The 14054-nt window shown below is 44.6% G+C and overlaps 1 protein-coding gene across 2 annotated transcripts; it reads right to left on the bottom strand.

Annotated features, from left to right (window-relative positions):
• Positions 1 to 966: 966 nt before the first annotated feature.
• Positions 967 to 6556, bottom strand: FOLR2 (folate receptor beta). Of its 2 annotated transcripts, none has more exons than XM_046016090.1 (5): positions 6404 to 6556; positions 4682 to 4843; positions 1825 to 2013; positions 1563 to 1698; positions 967 to 1451 (listed from the first exon to the last, which is right to left on the bottom strand). In XM_046016090.1, exons 2-5 carry the CDS (start codon positions 4829 to 4831, stop codon positions 1165 to 1167), a joined length of 762 nt encoding a protein of 253 aa, XP_045872046.1. In that variant the 5' UTR covers positions 4832 to 4843; positions 6404 to 6556; the 3' UTR covers positions 967 to 1164. The 2 variants fall into 2 exon arrangements, with proteins under 2 accessions (XP_045872046.1, XP_045872047.1); XM_046016091.1 differs by lacking the exon at positions 6404 to 6556 and adding an exon at positions 5249 to 5345.
• Between the last annotated feature and the right edge of the window lie 7498 nt (positions 6557 to 14054).

The following is a 14054-nucleotide window of genomic DNA, read 5'->3' as shown; positions in this document are numbered from 1 at the left end:
TGTCTCCAGACCCCTCCAGGAACTCCGTAAGCCATCCACCATAAACGGCCTGACTTCCCCGTCACTCAGCTCTAGGTATGAGCGAAGATGAGTGCCAAGAAAGGCGCACCCTCCTGCGACCGGCAGGGGAGAGGCCTGGATTAGGAGTCTTCACTCCAGTGTTCTAGGGCTGCCTGGTGTTCTCAGACATGGACCTGTGCCTCTCTGAGGATAACTGTGAGGGGGGTGTAGAGACAAAGACTTCCCCAGGGGAAAAGGGCAAGAGGGAGACCTAGAGATCAACTCAGGCCCAGTTCCTGGGAGCTGGGCAAAGACAGGATAGGCATATCCGGCAATCCCTGGAGAGGGCAAAGGTGCCAGAGAAGAGGCCAGGCTCCTGCCCCTAGGATGCTCCTGAGAGTTTCCAACCTTTTTCCATCCAAGCTAAACCAAATGAAGGCTCTTGAGTATCTCCTCTTCCAGGAACCTCCCATACCACCTTCTGTCTTCCTCCTCTGAGAGTCCAAGCCTCAACTCTGTCCCTTCAGTCCACATCATGGGTGAACTTTTTTCACCCCCATTGGGAATCCAGAGCCTTCCCTGGACTCCCATCCCCAGCTTTCCCATTGCAGAGCTGAGCACAGAGCCAGGCAGACAGGGGCCTAGGAGAAAGAGGGGATATTTGGGGATCAATATAAGTAACAAGGTCCTGGACCCGGCTCTTGTTTGTGGCTACAACAAAGGCTAGTGAGACACTGCTGTCACGTGCTTTCCAGGCAACAGCTTCTTTGCGTTTCACAACCCGGAGGGAAAGGACGTATATCCCCATTTTATTGAGGAGGAAACTAAGCTTTAGCCTAGACAGGCAATTGCTTCACTTCGGCACAGTCAGTAGCAGAGCTGGGATTCACACCCAAGTCTCATTTCTCTGATCTGAAGGAATCCAGAAACTGTGGAATCTGTCATCTACCCACTCAAACAAAAATAATTCATCTGACACGGATGTGTCAGTCTTTTTATTTAAGCTGACTGCCAGACAAACCCCAAGGTCCACCATGGAGCAGGAATGGGATGACTGAAGGATGGATAATGGATGGAAGCACACTTAGGGTCCCCCCATTTGTGAGCCCAGCTTGGTCATCGAAACTCGGGACACACAGACAGGATGTCTGGGTACGGCTAGACTCAGCCCAGAACCCCAAGCTGCAGCATCAGGGCCAGGCTGAGCAGAAGAGGCTCCACCCCCCGGGGCAGGGCCCCAGCATGCAGGGTCATGGCATAGAACCTCGCCACCTCCTCATTGGGGTTGCCCTGGGCTGGGTCAAACCACATCTGGATGCAGCGGCCACTCCCTCGGCTGTAGTTGCTGGCCTGGTAGGACTTGCTCCAGAGGCCCTCACACAGGGCTGCGGGCGTGGGAAAGTAGGTCTCAAAGGTGCGGCAGGTGCTCCCTGCTGGACACTTGTTAATTCCTGCAGGCGGAGAGAGTGGATGCAGACATTCAGCCCCTGGGCCCGGAGCTGGTTTCTGGCCACCCCAGATCCTCAAACCCCACCTCCGTCCCCGCCCACAACCCCCCTCACCTGAGGTCCAGTCCCAGCCCCGGTGCCAGTTGCTCTTGCAGGTGTAGGAGGTGCGACAGTCCTCCCACCATTGCTGGCAGTCCTCTTTGCACAGGGGCACGTGCAGGAAGCGCTCCTTGCGCCAGCTCTGGTTCACCTGGTGGGAGGTGAGGGGGGAGGGCTCACTCAGCGCTCAGCGGGGGATGGGACATCTCCTGCCACAGCCCTGATGGAGCTGGATGGCAGCTGCAGGGGTGGGGTGGGGAGAGGCAGGGTCCCATACCTCCCGGATCCAAGGCCCCAGGTTGGGGGAGCACTCATAGAGACAGTTGTCCTGGATAAAGTGGCGCTTGCAGGCGGGCTCCATCTTGCCGCAGTGCTCCCAGGTGAAGTTGTACAGGAGGGAGGTCTCCTTGTGCAGCTCCTGGCTGGTGCTGACTGAGCAGCAGGCCTTCTCCTTCCAGGGAGTGCACTGCGTGGGGAAGACACCGACTAACTGCTGCCTGCACCACACACACAACCTTCTGCCGCCTCCAGCCTCTCCCCATTTGGTTCTTGCTCTCCTGCCTCAGGTGGGTTGTCTTAGGAAAGTTTACTGTGAGGACCCTTTTGTCCTTGACCTCCAGGAACTCTCATCCTGGGGGATATTCAGTCACAACAGGGCTGATCAGGGGTCATGGGAGCTGGAGAGAAACCCCATGTTGGGGGACAATAGCCATCATTGATGCAGCCCTTCACACTTCATAGAAAGTTCTTTGACATACTCATTAAAAAATAATTACTGAGTAGTTATTTCTATTCCAGTCACTGTTCTAGATGCTGAGAATATGATAGAGAACAAAACAGACAGAAATATGTGTTCATGGAATTTACATCTTGATCAGTGGAGACAAACAGTAAGAAACAAAGAGAAAAAAATATGTCAGGATCTGATCAATTATATGGAGAAGATTACAGCAGGGATTGGGAAAGTGGGGTATGGGATAACGTGAAATTTTAAATAAGGTGACTGTGAAAAGTCTCACCGGAGGATAACTTTTTTTTTTTTTGGAGGGTGACATTTTGAGCAAAGGAAGAAGGACACAACCTATGTAGTAATTTGTGTTGAATAACTTTCTTCTCAGCAAGTGTCAGGTTCTGACCTTGGTGTCAGGATCTGATCAATTATATGGAGAAGATTACAGCAGGGATTGGGAAAGTGGGGTATGGGATAACGTGAAATTTTAAATAAGGTGACTGTGAAAAGTCTCACCGGAGGATAACTTTTTTTTTTTTGGAGGGTGACATTTTGAGCAAAGGAAGAAGGACACAACCTATGTAGTAATTTGTGTTGAATAACTTTCTTCTCAGCAAGTGTTAAGGTCTCTGTCCCCAGCGGTGATGCCGGTGCCAGAGATGTGGCAGTCCCATAAAAAATATTTGCTGAAAAAAGTCAATGAAAGACCTCTCTATGATTTCCTAAATCTAAACCAAACTCCATCTTACATATGGACACACCATATCCAAGCAAGTTTTTAATATAGACCAGCTTTTTCAGGACTGCAAATATTGTGAAAAGGAGGGCCATGCTCTGTATTTTGTTTTACCAGAGTTATTCACTGTTTTAGAAAATTGTGTCATCAATGGCAACACAGCTTAGAGTACCCTACAGCATTTAAGTTGCCAGCAGAAGGCACCTGTTTCGATCTTCATCTGTAGCTGCCCCATTCATAGTGATCTGGTGATGAGAAGCAAACATGCTGTTTGACAGTGATTTTCTGATGGAGTCATGCCAGGGAATTGACATACTGAAGTACACTTTATTTTATTATAAGTTACTTTCTTTGTGCTTCTCCTTTTTTTTTTTAAGATTTTATTTATTTATTTGACAGACAGAGATCACAAGTAGGCAGAGAGGTAGGCAGAGAGAGAGGAAGGGAAGCAGGCTCCCCGCTGAGCAGAGAGCCCTATAGGACCCTGGGATCATGACCTGAGCCGAGGGCAGAGGCTTTAACCCACTGAGCCACCCAGGCGCCCCTGTGCTTTTCCTTTTTAGTACAGATAGAGAGTCATGTTGATATTTTTTAACTTAAATGTGCAGATAGGTTCTATTGGCTTTGAATTTTATTCCAGGACAGAAAAATAGTCTAAGAGTATTTATTGGGGTGCCAGAGTGGCTCAGTCGGTTAAGTGTGTGCCTTTGCTCGGGTCATGATCCCAGGGTTCCAGGATCAAGTCCCACATGGGGCTCCCTGCTAAGCAGTAAGGGGACCTGCTTCTCCCTCTGCCTGCCGCTCCCCCTGCTTGTGCTCTCTCTTACTCTCTCTGGCAAATAAATAAATAAAATCATTTTAAAAATAAAGAGTTTTGGGTGCCTGGGTGGCTCAGTGGGTTAAGCCGCTGCCTTCGGCTCAGGTCATGATCCCAGGGTCCTGGGATTGAGTCCCGCATCGGGCTCTCTGCTCAGCGGGGAGCCTGCTTCTCTCTCTCTCTCTGCCTGCCTCTCTGTCTACTTGTAATCTCTCTCTGTCAAATAAGTAAATAAAAAATCTAAAAAAAAAAAAAAAGAGTTTTTATCATAAAAAGGAGACATGGAGTCTCAATAGCGTTACAACTGAATGGCATCCATTTTTACAGAATGAGTGAACGTACAGCACCTGTTGCCCGTATCACAGCCAGAAGAGACCGTCTTCTCCACCCTTGACACTCTGTGGACTGGCATATAGGGAAGGTAGGAAGAACCATCCTCGCTAAAATCCCTCACACTCCAAACCTGTCCCTACACCACCACAAGGGCTACTTATGTCCGAGTCCTCTGTGTGTCCTTGTGCTTCTCTGGGCCTCATTTTCCTCATTTGTGTCATGTGGGGGAGAACATTATCTCCTACATCAAAGGACCACTGGGGATTTGAAATCATAGGCAGTCAACATGACACCGGGTAAGTGCTCGACAAATGATTATATCGTATCTTGCTGACATTGTATCTTCTCCAAGGAGGCCACCCCTAACACCTTACCATCACCTTACCACCATCTTCCCCGACAGCAGTAACCCAGGATGTGGGGGCATCTGCCAGTTGACCCTTTCTCCTCACCCCCTGACTTTGTCTTCCCTGTTAGAACCAGTCCCCTCCCCAACTGGAGCCACACTCCCTCCTCACCTGGCCATGCAGCTTGTCCTCAGGGCCTGGCTTTGCCTTGTGGTGCTTGGCGTCCATGCAGACATTGAGCAGGTCCATCCTGGCCCGGGCACTGCACATGGACACTGTCCAGGCTAACAGCAGCAGAAGTGGAATCAGTCTCCAGACCATGTCTTTCTGTCCCTGCAGACGGAGCTTTGGTTAGGGAGGCCCACGCCCGAGGGAAGAGACCCTCATGTAGGGTCCCCCATGGCCCCCATGTCAGTCTCCCTGTCTCCACAGTGAAGGATGGGGTCAGACCCTCTTCCTTCAGGCTGGGGTCCTGAGGCTCCCTGAAGCTGAAGTAGAGAAGGTTGGCAAAGGGGCTCCCTCATCCCAGGATTGGGGCTCAATGAGGATCTGGGATTAGTGGATGGGCCCTGGGAGAGTCTTCCTCAGTTGGAGAAGATGTCTTTGTGCCCACTCTTCTTTCCACTTTACTTAGGAAAAGTAACTAAATAGTTCAGACCCATGCCCTGCTCCCCTGAGAAGGGCCAGGGACAGAGTGCCCTCATGCCATGTGCAGCAAGCACGTGCTCTCCAGCATACCCTGGATCATCTGGATCCCCACACCAGCTCAGAAATCCACTAGCCTGGGGAAGGCAGTGCCCCAGCTCTGCTGAGTCCTCCCGTTCAGCACTGAAGTCACGGGAGGTAACACACGGGGTGCTATTTGGTCAAATAACACAGATATGGAAAGACTGGGGGTTTCTAATTTTCGCTTCCTCATACTTTTTCCTTCCCTGTTCTCTGAAAGCCATTTCCTTCCTCCACTCCATAATAACACTGGTCTCCTTGGCAGTCTCTAGGCTAATGCACCAGATTCCTACCTTACGACTCAGAAAACAAGTGCAGAGATCCGTGGACCTGAGGGACAATATAAAAATACCCCATGGGGGCACCTGGGTAGCTCAGTCGGTTAAGCCTCTAACTCTTGATTTTGGCTTAGGTCATGACCTCATGGAGCCTGCTTCAATTTCTCACCCTCTCCTTTTGCTCTTCCACACACCCCATCTCCCGTGTCTCTCTCTCTACCCCCCACCCCAAAATTAATTAATTAATTAACTGATTGATTGATTAAAATAAAAGTACCCCATGTTGGAGCAGCCAACTAGATCAGTGCTTAGAGTCCTGGAAGTCACCCAGCACAAGTGCTGCCCACTTCTCTTTTCCTGACCGACCCTCATCCCCACTCCCATCTGTTAAAGATCTGTTCCTTTGGGTTGACAACAGAGACTGCTTCCTCTCTCTCGCCATCCCACACCCCCACAAAGCCCTGGCCAAGGGCTTCCAAAAACCTTTCTGGAATTCACTTCCCTCGGCTTGGGGTCAGGTCTTCCCTCCTCCCATTTCTTCCCCTAAAGGCACCTTCCCCACAGGAGCCCAAGGGATCTTTCTTTCTGTCTGTCTTTTTAAGATTTTATTTATTCAGGAGAGAGAGAACACCGCAAAGGAGCATGAGCAGGCAGGGCGGGGTGGGGAGGGCGGTATGTGGGAGGCAGAGGGAGGGAGAGAAGCAGGCTCCCGGCTGAGCAGGGAAATAAACAACACAGAACTCTATCTCTTCACCCTGGAATCATGACCTGAGCCAAATGCAGATGCTTAACCCACCGAGCCGCTCAGGCACTACACACCCCCACCCCCTTCATCCCCCCACCCACTGCCCAGTGTCCCTGTCTCCCTTTCCTCCTTAGGGCATCTTGCCTGAGCCTCCTTTGCGGCTGGGAGCCCACACAGCTGTGTCTTGACTGGCCTCTTTTCAGGCTGGCGATGGCTCCAGGCCCCTGGACTTTTCCCAGTGGTCTCTGACCTCAGCCAGGATACACTGACTGTAAGAGATCTGATCACCGAAGAATGTAACTTCCCCTTTCCGCTCTCCAGTCTTCCCTCCTTCCCTCTCTTTCAGGCCCCTCCCATGCAAGGCTCTGTTAGCCCATCAGTGTATTCACTCCTGTTTTCGTTCATCTCTTTGTTAGTTTATTCGTTATAGGATTCACACATTCAACATTCATCAAAACTTAGAGAAGCTCATCTCTAAGTGGGATCTGAATTTTTGAGGTACCCCAAATAATTGTTAGGATGAAACTAGCTTGAGGGGCATGAGGCACAGTAGGGAAGAACCCAGGCTTTAGGGTCAGGCCATGGGTTCCAGGGACAGCTCCGTCCCTCATACAACCTTGGAAAATATCAGTGAGACTTTTGGAGCCTTAATTTACTCACCAGAGGATTGTTGAGAATTACATATGGAAAAGCCTTGCACAATACGAGTAGGCTTAAATGATAGCTATTGGGTTAATTTTTGAGTAATGAGATAAACACAGTTAGAGGTTTAAGTGCCGAAGTCCAGTTTAACAGAGAAAAATTGTCTCAGATCTGATAAATGATGTAATAGCTCACCACCTAGCATTTCTGTAAACATAATTAAGCATTTTTTGATAGCCTTTTAAAAAATTGTGGAAAAACATATGTTATATAAAACTCACCATCTTAATTCTTTTTAAGGGCATGATTCAGTAATGTTAAGGGTATTTATGTTGTACAACCAGTCTCCAGAACCCCACTGCATCTTGTAAAACTGAAACCTCATCCTCATTAAGCAACAACACTCTATGTCCTCCTCTCCCCAGTCCCTGGCAACCATCATTCAACTTTCTGTCTCTAGTAATAGACTACCCTGGATATTTCATGTAAGTGGAAATCACACAGTATTTGTCTTCTGTCACTGGTTTATTTCACTTTGCATAATGTCCTCAAGGTTCATCCCTGTGTCAGAATTTCATTTCTTCTTAATAACTGAATAATACTTCCTTGTATGTATCTGCTGCATTTTGTTTATCCGTTCACCCACTGATGGAATCTGGGTTTCTTCTACCTCTTGGCTATTGTGAAGAAGGCTATTGTGATGCCTGGTGTACAATTATCTTTCGAGGACCCTGCTTTTAATTCTTTTGAGTATATATTCAGATGTGGGATAGTGGGATCACATGGTAATTCCATTGTTGAGGAACTGCCATAAAATTTGCCGTAACAATTGTACAGTTTTACATTCCCACTAATAGTGTACAAGGGTTCTGATTTCTCCACATCCCCACCAACACTTGTTATTTCCTGTTGACTTTTTGTGTCTTAATCAAACCCATCCTAGTGGGTGTGAGGTGATATCTCATTGTGGTTTTGATTTGCATTTCCCTGATGATGAGTGATGTTGAGTATCTGTTGGTAGGCTTGTTGATCATTTGTACACCTTCTTGGGAGAAATGCCTACCCAAGTTGTTTGCCCATTTTTTAATTGTATTACACATCTTTCTATTGTTGTCGGAGCTCTCTAGTTCTATTTTCTGGATTAACCCCTCATCAGATGTGCAAGTTGCAAATCTTTTCTCCCATTCTGTAAGCTGCCTTTTCACTCTCTTAACTGTCCTTGGGTGCCCAGTTTCCATTTTGATGCAATCCAGTTTATCCATCTTTTTCCTTTCGTTGCCTTGGTTTGGCTGTCATATCCAAGAAATCATTGCCTCATACAATGAAACTCTTCCCCTGTTTTCTAAAGGAAATCTATAGTTTCACCTCCTACGTTTAGGTCTTTGATCCGTTGTGAGTTAATTTTTATATAAGGTATAAAACAAGGGTCCAACTTTATTTTTTTGCATGTGAATATCCTGTTGTATCCCAGCACTGGATACAGACTATTCTTTCCCCCATTGAATTGTCTTGGCACAATTCAATTTGTCAAAAATCTGAACTCTCAGTTCTATTTCATTGACCTACATATCTACCTTTATGCTACTATCACACTGTCTTGATCATTGTCGCTTTGTAGTATGTTTTGAAACCAAAAAGTGTGAGTCGTCTAATTTTTTTTTCAAGATTGTTTTGGCTGTTATGGCGTGTCCATATGGATTTTAGGATCAGATTGTCAATTTCTCCAAATAAGCCAGTAGGGATTTAGATAAGAATTGAGTTGAATCTGTAGATCAGTTTGGGGAGTGATAACCTCTTAACAGTATTAAGTCTCCTGATGATGAACATGGGATATCTTTCCATTTATTTAGGTCTTAAATTTCTTTCAACAGGGGCACCTGAGTGGCTCAGTTGTTAAGCGTCTGCCTTTGGCTCAGGTCATGATCCTGGGGTCCTGGGATCAAGCCCCATGTCAGGCTCCCTGCTCAGTGGGAAGCCTGCTTCTCCCTCTGCCTGCCTCTCCCCCTGCTTGTGTTCCCTCTCTCGCTGTGTCTCTCTCTGTGTCAAATAACTAAATAAAATCTTAAAAAAAAAAGTTCTTTCAACAATGTTCTATAGTTTTCTGTAGACAAGTCTTGTACTTTGTTAAATTCACTTCTGACTTTTATTCTATTTTATGCTATTGCGAATAGAGTTATAGTCTTAAATTCATTTTTCTATTGTTCACTGCTAGTGTATAGAAAAACAACTGATTTTTTTAAAAAAAGATTTATTTATTTGACAGAGATCACAAGTAGGCAGAGAGGCAGGCGGGGGAGGGTGGTGCTGCGAAGCAGGCTCCCTGCCGAGCAGAGAGCCCAATGTAGGGCTTGATCCCAGGACCATGAGACCATGAGAACTTTACCTGAGCTGAAGGCAGAGGCTTAACTCACTGAGCCATCCAGACGCCCCCAAAACTGATTTTTGTATATTGATTTGGTATGCTACAAACTTGCTAAACTCACTTATTAGTAGTAGTAATATCTTTGTGGTTTCCTTAGGATTTTCTATATGCAGTGTCATATCATTTGTGACTAGAAAGTTTTACTTCTTCTTAGAGAACCACCTTCTCCAGGAGCAGCCTTTGAGGGGAGCTTCAGGCATCGTCTCAGGGCAGGGCTTGTGAAGGAGCTTCTCCTGGAAAGAAGGAAGGAAGGAGGAAGAACTTCTTGCTTTCCAATCTGGATGCCTTTATTCCTTTTTATGGACTAATAGTCTTTTTTGCTTTAAGATTTTATTTATTTGTTTGACTGAGAGAGAGATCACAAGTAGGCAGAGAGGCAGGCGGGACGGGGGTAGCAGAAGCAGGGTCCCCACTGAGCAGAGAGCCAGATGTGGGGCTCAGTCCCAGGACCCTGAGATCATGACCCCAGCGGAAGACAGAGGCCCAACCTACTGAGCCACCCAGGCAGCCCGTTTTTTAATGGACTAATAGTCTTAGCTACAACTTTTTTTTAAAGTAGTCTCTGCACCCGAAGTGGAGTTTGAACTCAACACCCGGAGATCAAGAGTTGCTAGCTCCACTGACTGACCCAGCCAGGCGCCCCCTAGCTACAACTTTTGTACAAAGTTGAATAGACATGATAAGCATGGACGTACTTGCTTATTACTGGTATTAATGGGCATTGACTATGATGTTATCTGTGAGCTTTTCATACCTTTATCAGGTTGTGGGAATTCACTTCTATTCCTAGCTTGTTCCATGTTCGGTTTGGTTTTGTTTTGAATTGTAAAAGGATTTTGGATTTTGTCAAATGATGTTTCAGCTGAGGCAATCATGTGGGTTTTGTCCTCTGTTTTAGTAATATGATATTTCAAATCAATTGATATTTGGATGTTAAACCAACTTGCACTCTGGGATTAATCCTACTTGGTCATGATGTATAATCCTTTTTATATGTGGCTGGATTCAGTTTGCTAATATTTTGTTGAGAAGATTTACTTCTTTATCCAAAAGGGATATTGGTCTGTAGTTTTCCTGTGATGTCTTTGTATGTATTTTGTATCAGAGGAATATTGATCTCATAGAATGAGTTGAAAGTGTTTCCTCTCCTTTTTTGAGAGAGTTTGTGACAAAATGATATTAATTATTCTTTAAACGGTTGGTAGAATGCACCACTGAGGTAGTGGGAGCTTGAACTTTTGTTTGTGGGAAGTTTCAAGATTATGAATTCAATCTTTTTGCTTGTTACAGGTATAGATTTTTTACTTCTTCCTAAGCCATCTTTGGCAGTTTGTGTCTTTCTAGGAATCTGGCCATTTCATTTATGACATCTAATTTATTGGCATGCAATTGTTCAGGTTATTCTCTTATAATGCTTTTATTTATGTAAGGGCAATAGTGTTGTCTCCTCTTTTATTGCTGATATTAGTAATTTGATTCTTCTCTCTTTTTTTCTCGATCAATCTAGATAATAGTTTATCAGTTTTGTTGATCTTCTCAAAGAACTAACTTTTGGGGGTGCCTGGCTGGCTCAGTCAGTAGAGCATGCGACTCTTGATCTTGGAATTGTGAGTTCAAACCCCATGTTGGGTGTAGAGCCTACTTTTAAATAAATAAATAAAACCAAAGAACCGACTTTTGGTTTCATGGATTTTCTCTATTGTTTTTCTATCCTCTATTCCATTTTTTAAAAATTTTAAAAGATTTTTTATTTCTTTATCTGACAGAAAGAGAGTGACAGAGGGAACACAAGCAGGAGGAGAGGGAGAAGCAGGCTTCCCGCTGAGCAGGGAGCCTGACCCGGGGCTTGATTCCAGGACCCTTGGATTATGATCTGAGCTGAAGGCAGATGCTCAACCAACTGAGCCACCCAGGCACCCCTCCTCTATTCCATTTATTTTTGTTTTCCTCTTAATTATTAACTCCCTTTTGTTCATTTTGGTTTTATTTTGCTCTTTTTTGTTTTTTAAGGCAGTAGGTAGGCTATTCATTTAAAATCTTTCTTCCTTTTTGATACATCCCTTGATAGCTCTAAATTTCCTTCAAAACAGTACTTAGTTGCATCCATAAATCTTACTATTTTCATTTTCACTTCATTCATCATCTTTTCTAATATCTCTTGTGATTTATTTCATTCATTATTCAGGAGTGTGTATAATTTATACATTATTTGTGAACTTTCTTTTATTAATTTTTAATTTCATTCCCTTGTGGTCAGAAAATATACTTTGTATTTCAGTTCTTTTAAATGTATTGGTGCCTTTTTTATGGCCTAATATTGGATATCCCATATGCACTTAAGAAGAATGTATATTCTTGGGATGCCTGGGTGGCTCAGTTAGTTAAGCATCTGCTTTTGGCTCAGGTCATGGTCCCAGCATCCTGGGATCAAGTCCCACATCGGGCTCCTTATTCCGCAGGGAGCCTGCTTCTCCCTCTGCCTCTGCCTACCACTCTGTCTGCCTGTGCTCACGCTCTCTCTCTCTCTCAAATAAATAATTTTAAAAAATCTTTTAAAAAAAGGAAAAGAAGAATGTATATTCTGTTGTTTGCTGGCATGTTCTATAGATCTCTGCTAGCTCTAACGGGATTTCTAGTGTTGTACAAGTCCACTTCCCTGTTGATCTTCTGCCTAGTTATTCTATTCGTGATTGGTAGGGTTTATTGAAATTTCTAACAGCTGGTTTGTTTGTTTTTTTAAGTAATCTCTCTGTCCACAGGGCTCAAACTCATGATCCTTTGCAAGATCAAGAGTTGTATGCTCTACTGACTGAGCCAGCCACGTAGCCCTCTCAACTACTATTTTTGAACTATGTATTTATCTATCCTACTCTGTTAGTTTTTATTTCACGTATTTTGGGATTATGTTATTAGGTACATTTATGTTTATAATTGTTATGTGTTCCTGATGGATTAAACTTTATCATTACAAAATGCCTATTTTCAAAATTTTTTATTTATTTTTTATTTTTAAATAACATATAATGTATTTTTATCCCCAGGGGTACAGGTCTGTGAATCGCCAGGTTTACACACTTCACAGCACTCATCATAGCACATACCCTCCCCAATGTCCATAACCACATGCCCCTCTCCCAGCCCCCGCCCCCAGCAACTCTCAGTTTGTTTTGTGAGATTAAGAGTCACTTATGGTTTGTCTCCCTCCCAATCCCATCTTGTTTCATTTATTTTTCTCCTACCCACCTAACCCCCCCCCCATGCTGCATCTCCACTTCCTCATATCAGGGAGATCATATGATAGTTGTCTTTCTCCGATTGACTTATTTTGCTAAGCATGATACCCTCTAGTTCCACCCATGTCGTTGCAAATGGCAAGATTTCATTTCTTTTGATGGCTGTATAGTATTCCATTGTGTATACATACCACATCTTCTTTATCCATTCATCTGTTGATGGACATCTAGTTTCTTTCCATAGTTTGGCTATTGTAGACATTGCTGCTATAAACATTCGGGTGCACGTGCCCCTTTGGATCACTACGTTTGTATCTTTAGGGTAAATACCCAGTAGTGCAATTGCTGCATCATAGGGTAGTTCTATTTTCAACAAAATGCCTATTTTTGCCTCTTAACAATTTTTGTCTTAAATTCTTTTTGTCTGATATCATTATAAACTTTTGTTTAAGACTATTTATTTGAGAGAGGGAGAGAGATCACGTGCACACAAGAGGAGGAGGGTGGGGCAGGCAGAGGGAGAAGCAGACTCCCTGCTGAGCAGGGAGCCCAAAGGGGGACTCGATTCTGGGACTCCAGGATGATGACCTGAGCTGAAGGCAGTTGCTTAAATAACTGAAGCATCCAGACATCCCATCTGATATCATTATAGTCACTCCAGCTATCCTTTACTAATTTTTTGCATGATATGTATTTTTCTATCCTTTTTAAGTCATGTAGAGAGTGTACAGTTGGGCAATGATTTTTTTTAAAGATTTTATTTATTTATTTTACAGATAGAAATCACAAGCAGGCAGAGAGAGAGAGGAGGAAACAGGCTTCCCGCTGAGCAGAGAGCCCGACGTGGGGCTCGATCCCAGGACTCCGGGATCATGATCCGAGCTGAAAGCAGAGGCTTTAACCCACTGAGCCACCCAGGTGCCCCTGGGCAATGATTTTTTAAAATATTTTATCTATTTATTTGACAGACAGAGATCACAAGTAGGCAGAGGCCTACTCTTGAGAGAGGAGGAAGCAGGCTCCCTTCAGCTCAGGTCATCATCCCTGCCGAGCAGAGAACCCGATGTGGGGCTCGATCCCAGGACCCTGAGATCATGACCTGAGCCGAAGGCAGAGGCTTTAACCCACTGAGCCACCCAGGTGCCCCTGGGCAATGATTTTTTGTCTGCCAATCTCTGTATTTTATTGGGGAATTCAGTACATTTATATATAATGTAATTACTAATGATGTAAGTTTTACAGCTGCAATTTTGTTTTATATATTTTTTCAAGATTTTATTTTTAAGTAATCTACACCCAATGTTAGACTTGAACTTACAACCCCTAGATAGAGTCACATGCTCTACTGACTGAGCCACCCAGCTGCCCCTATATATGTATTTTTTGTTTTTTAGTTCCTCTATTTCTCCGTCACTTTCTTTTGTTTTTAATAGATATTTTCAAGTTTACCATTTTAATTACTTTGTTGTTTCCTTTACTATATTTTTATAATTTTTTC

Source organism: Meles meles, chromosome 8, assembly GCF_922984935.1.
Source record: "Meles meles chromosome 8, mMelMel3.1 paternal haplotype, whole genome shotgun sequence".
Lineage (NCBI taxonomy): Eukaryota > Metazoa > Chordata > Mammalia > Carnivora > Mustelidae > Meles > Meles meles.
This window is presented reverse-complemented; position numbering and strand designations above follow the sequence as displayed.

Bases quoted from the DNA above. Each gene is read 5' to 3' on its own strand.
- FOLR2 (XM_046016090.1), bottom strand. From the start codon at position 4,831: ATGGTCTGGAGACTGATTCCACTTCTGCTGCTGTTAGCCTGGACAGTG. The intron at 1,699-1,824 runs GTATGGGACCCT...ACCTCCCACCAG, and splicing joins TGGGGCCTTGGATCCGGGAG to GTGAACCAGAGCTGGCGCAA. The intron at 1,452-1,562 runs GTGAGGGGGGTT...CTCCGCCTGCAG, and splicing joins GGGCTGGGACTGGACCTCAG to GAATTAACAAGTGTCCAGCA.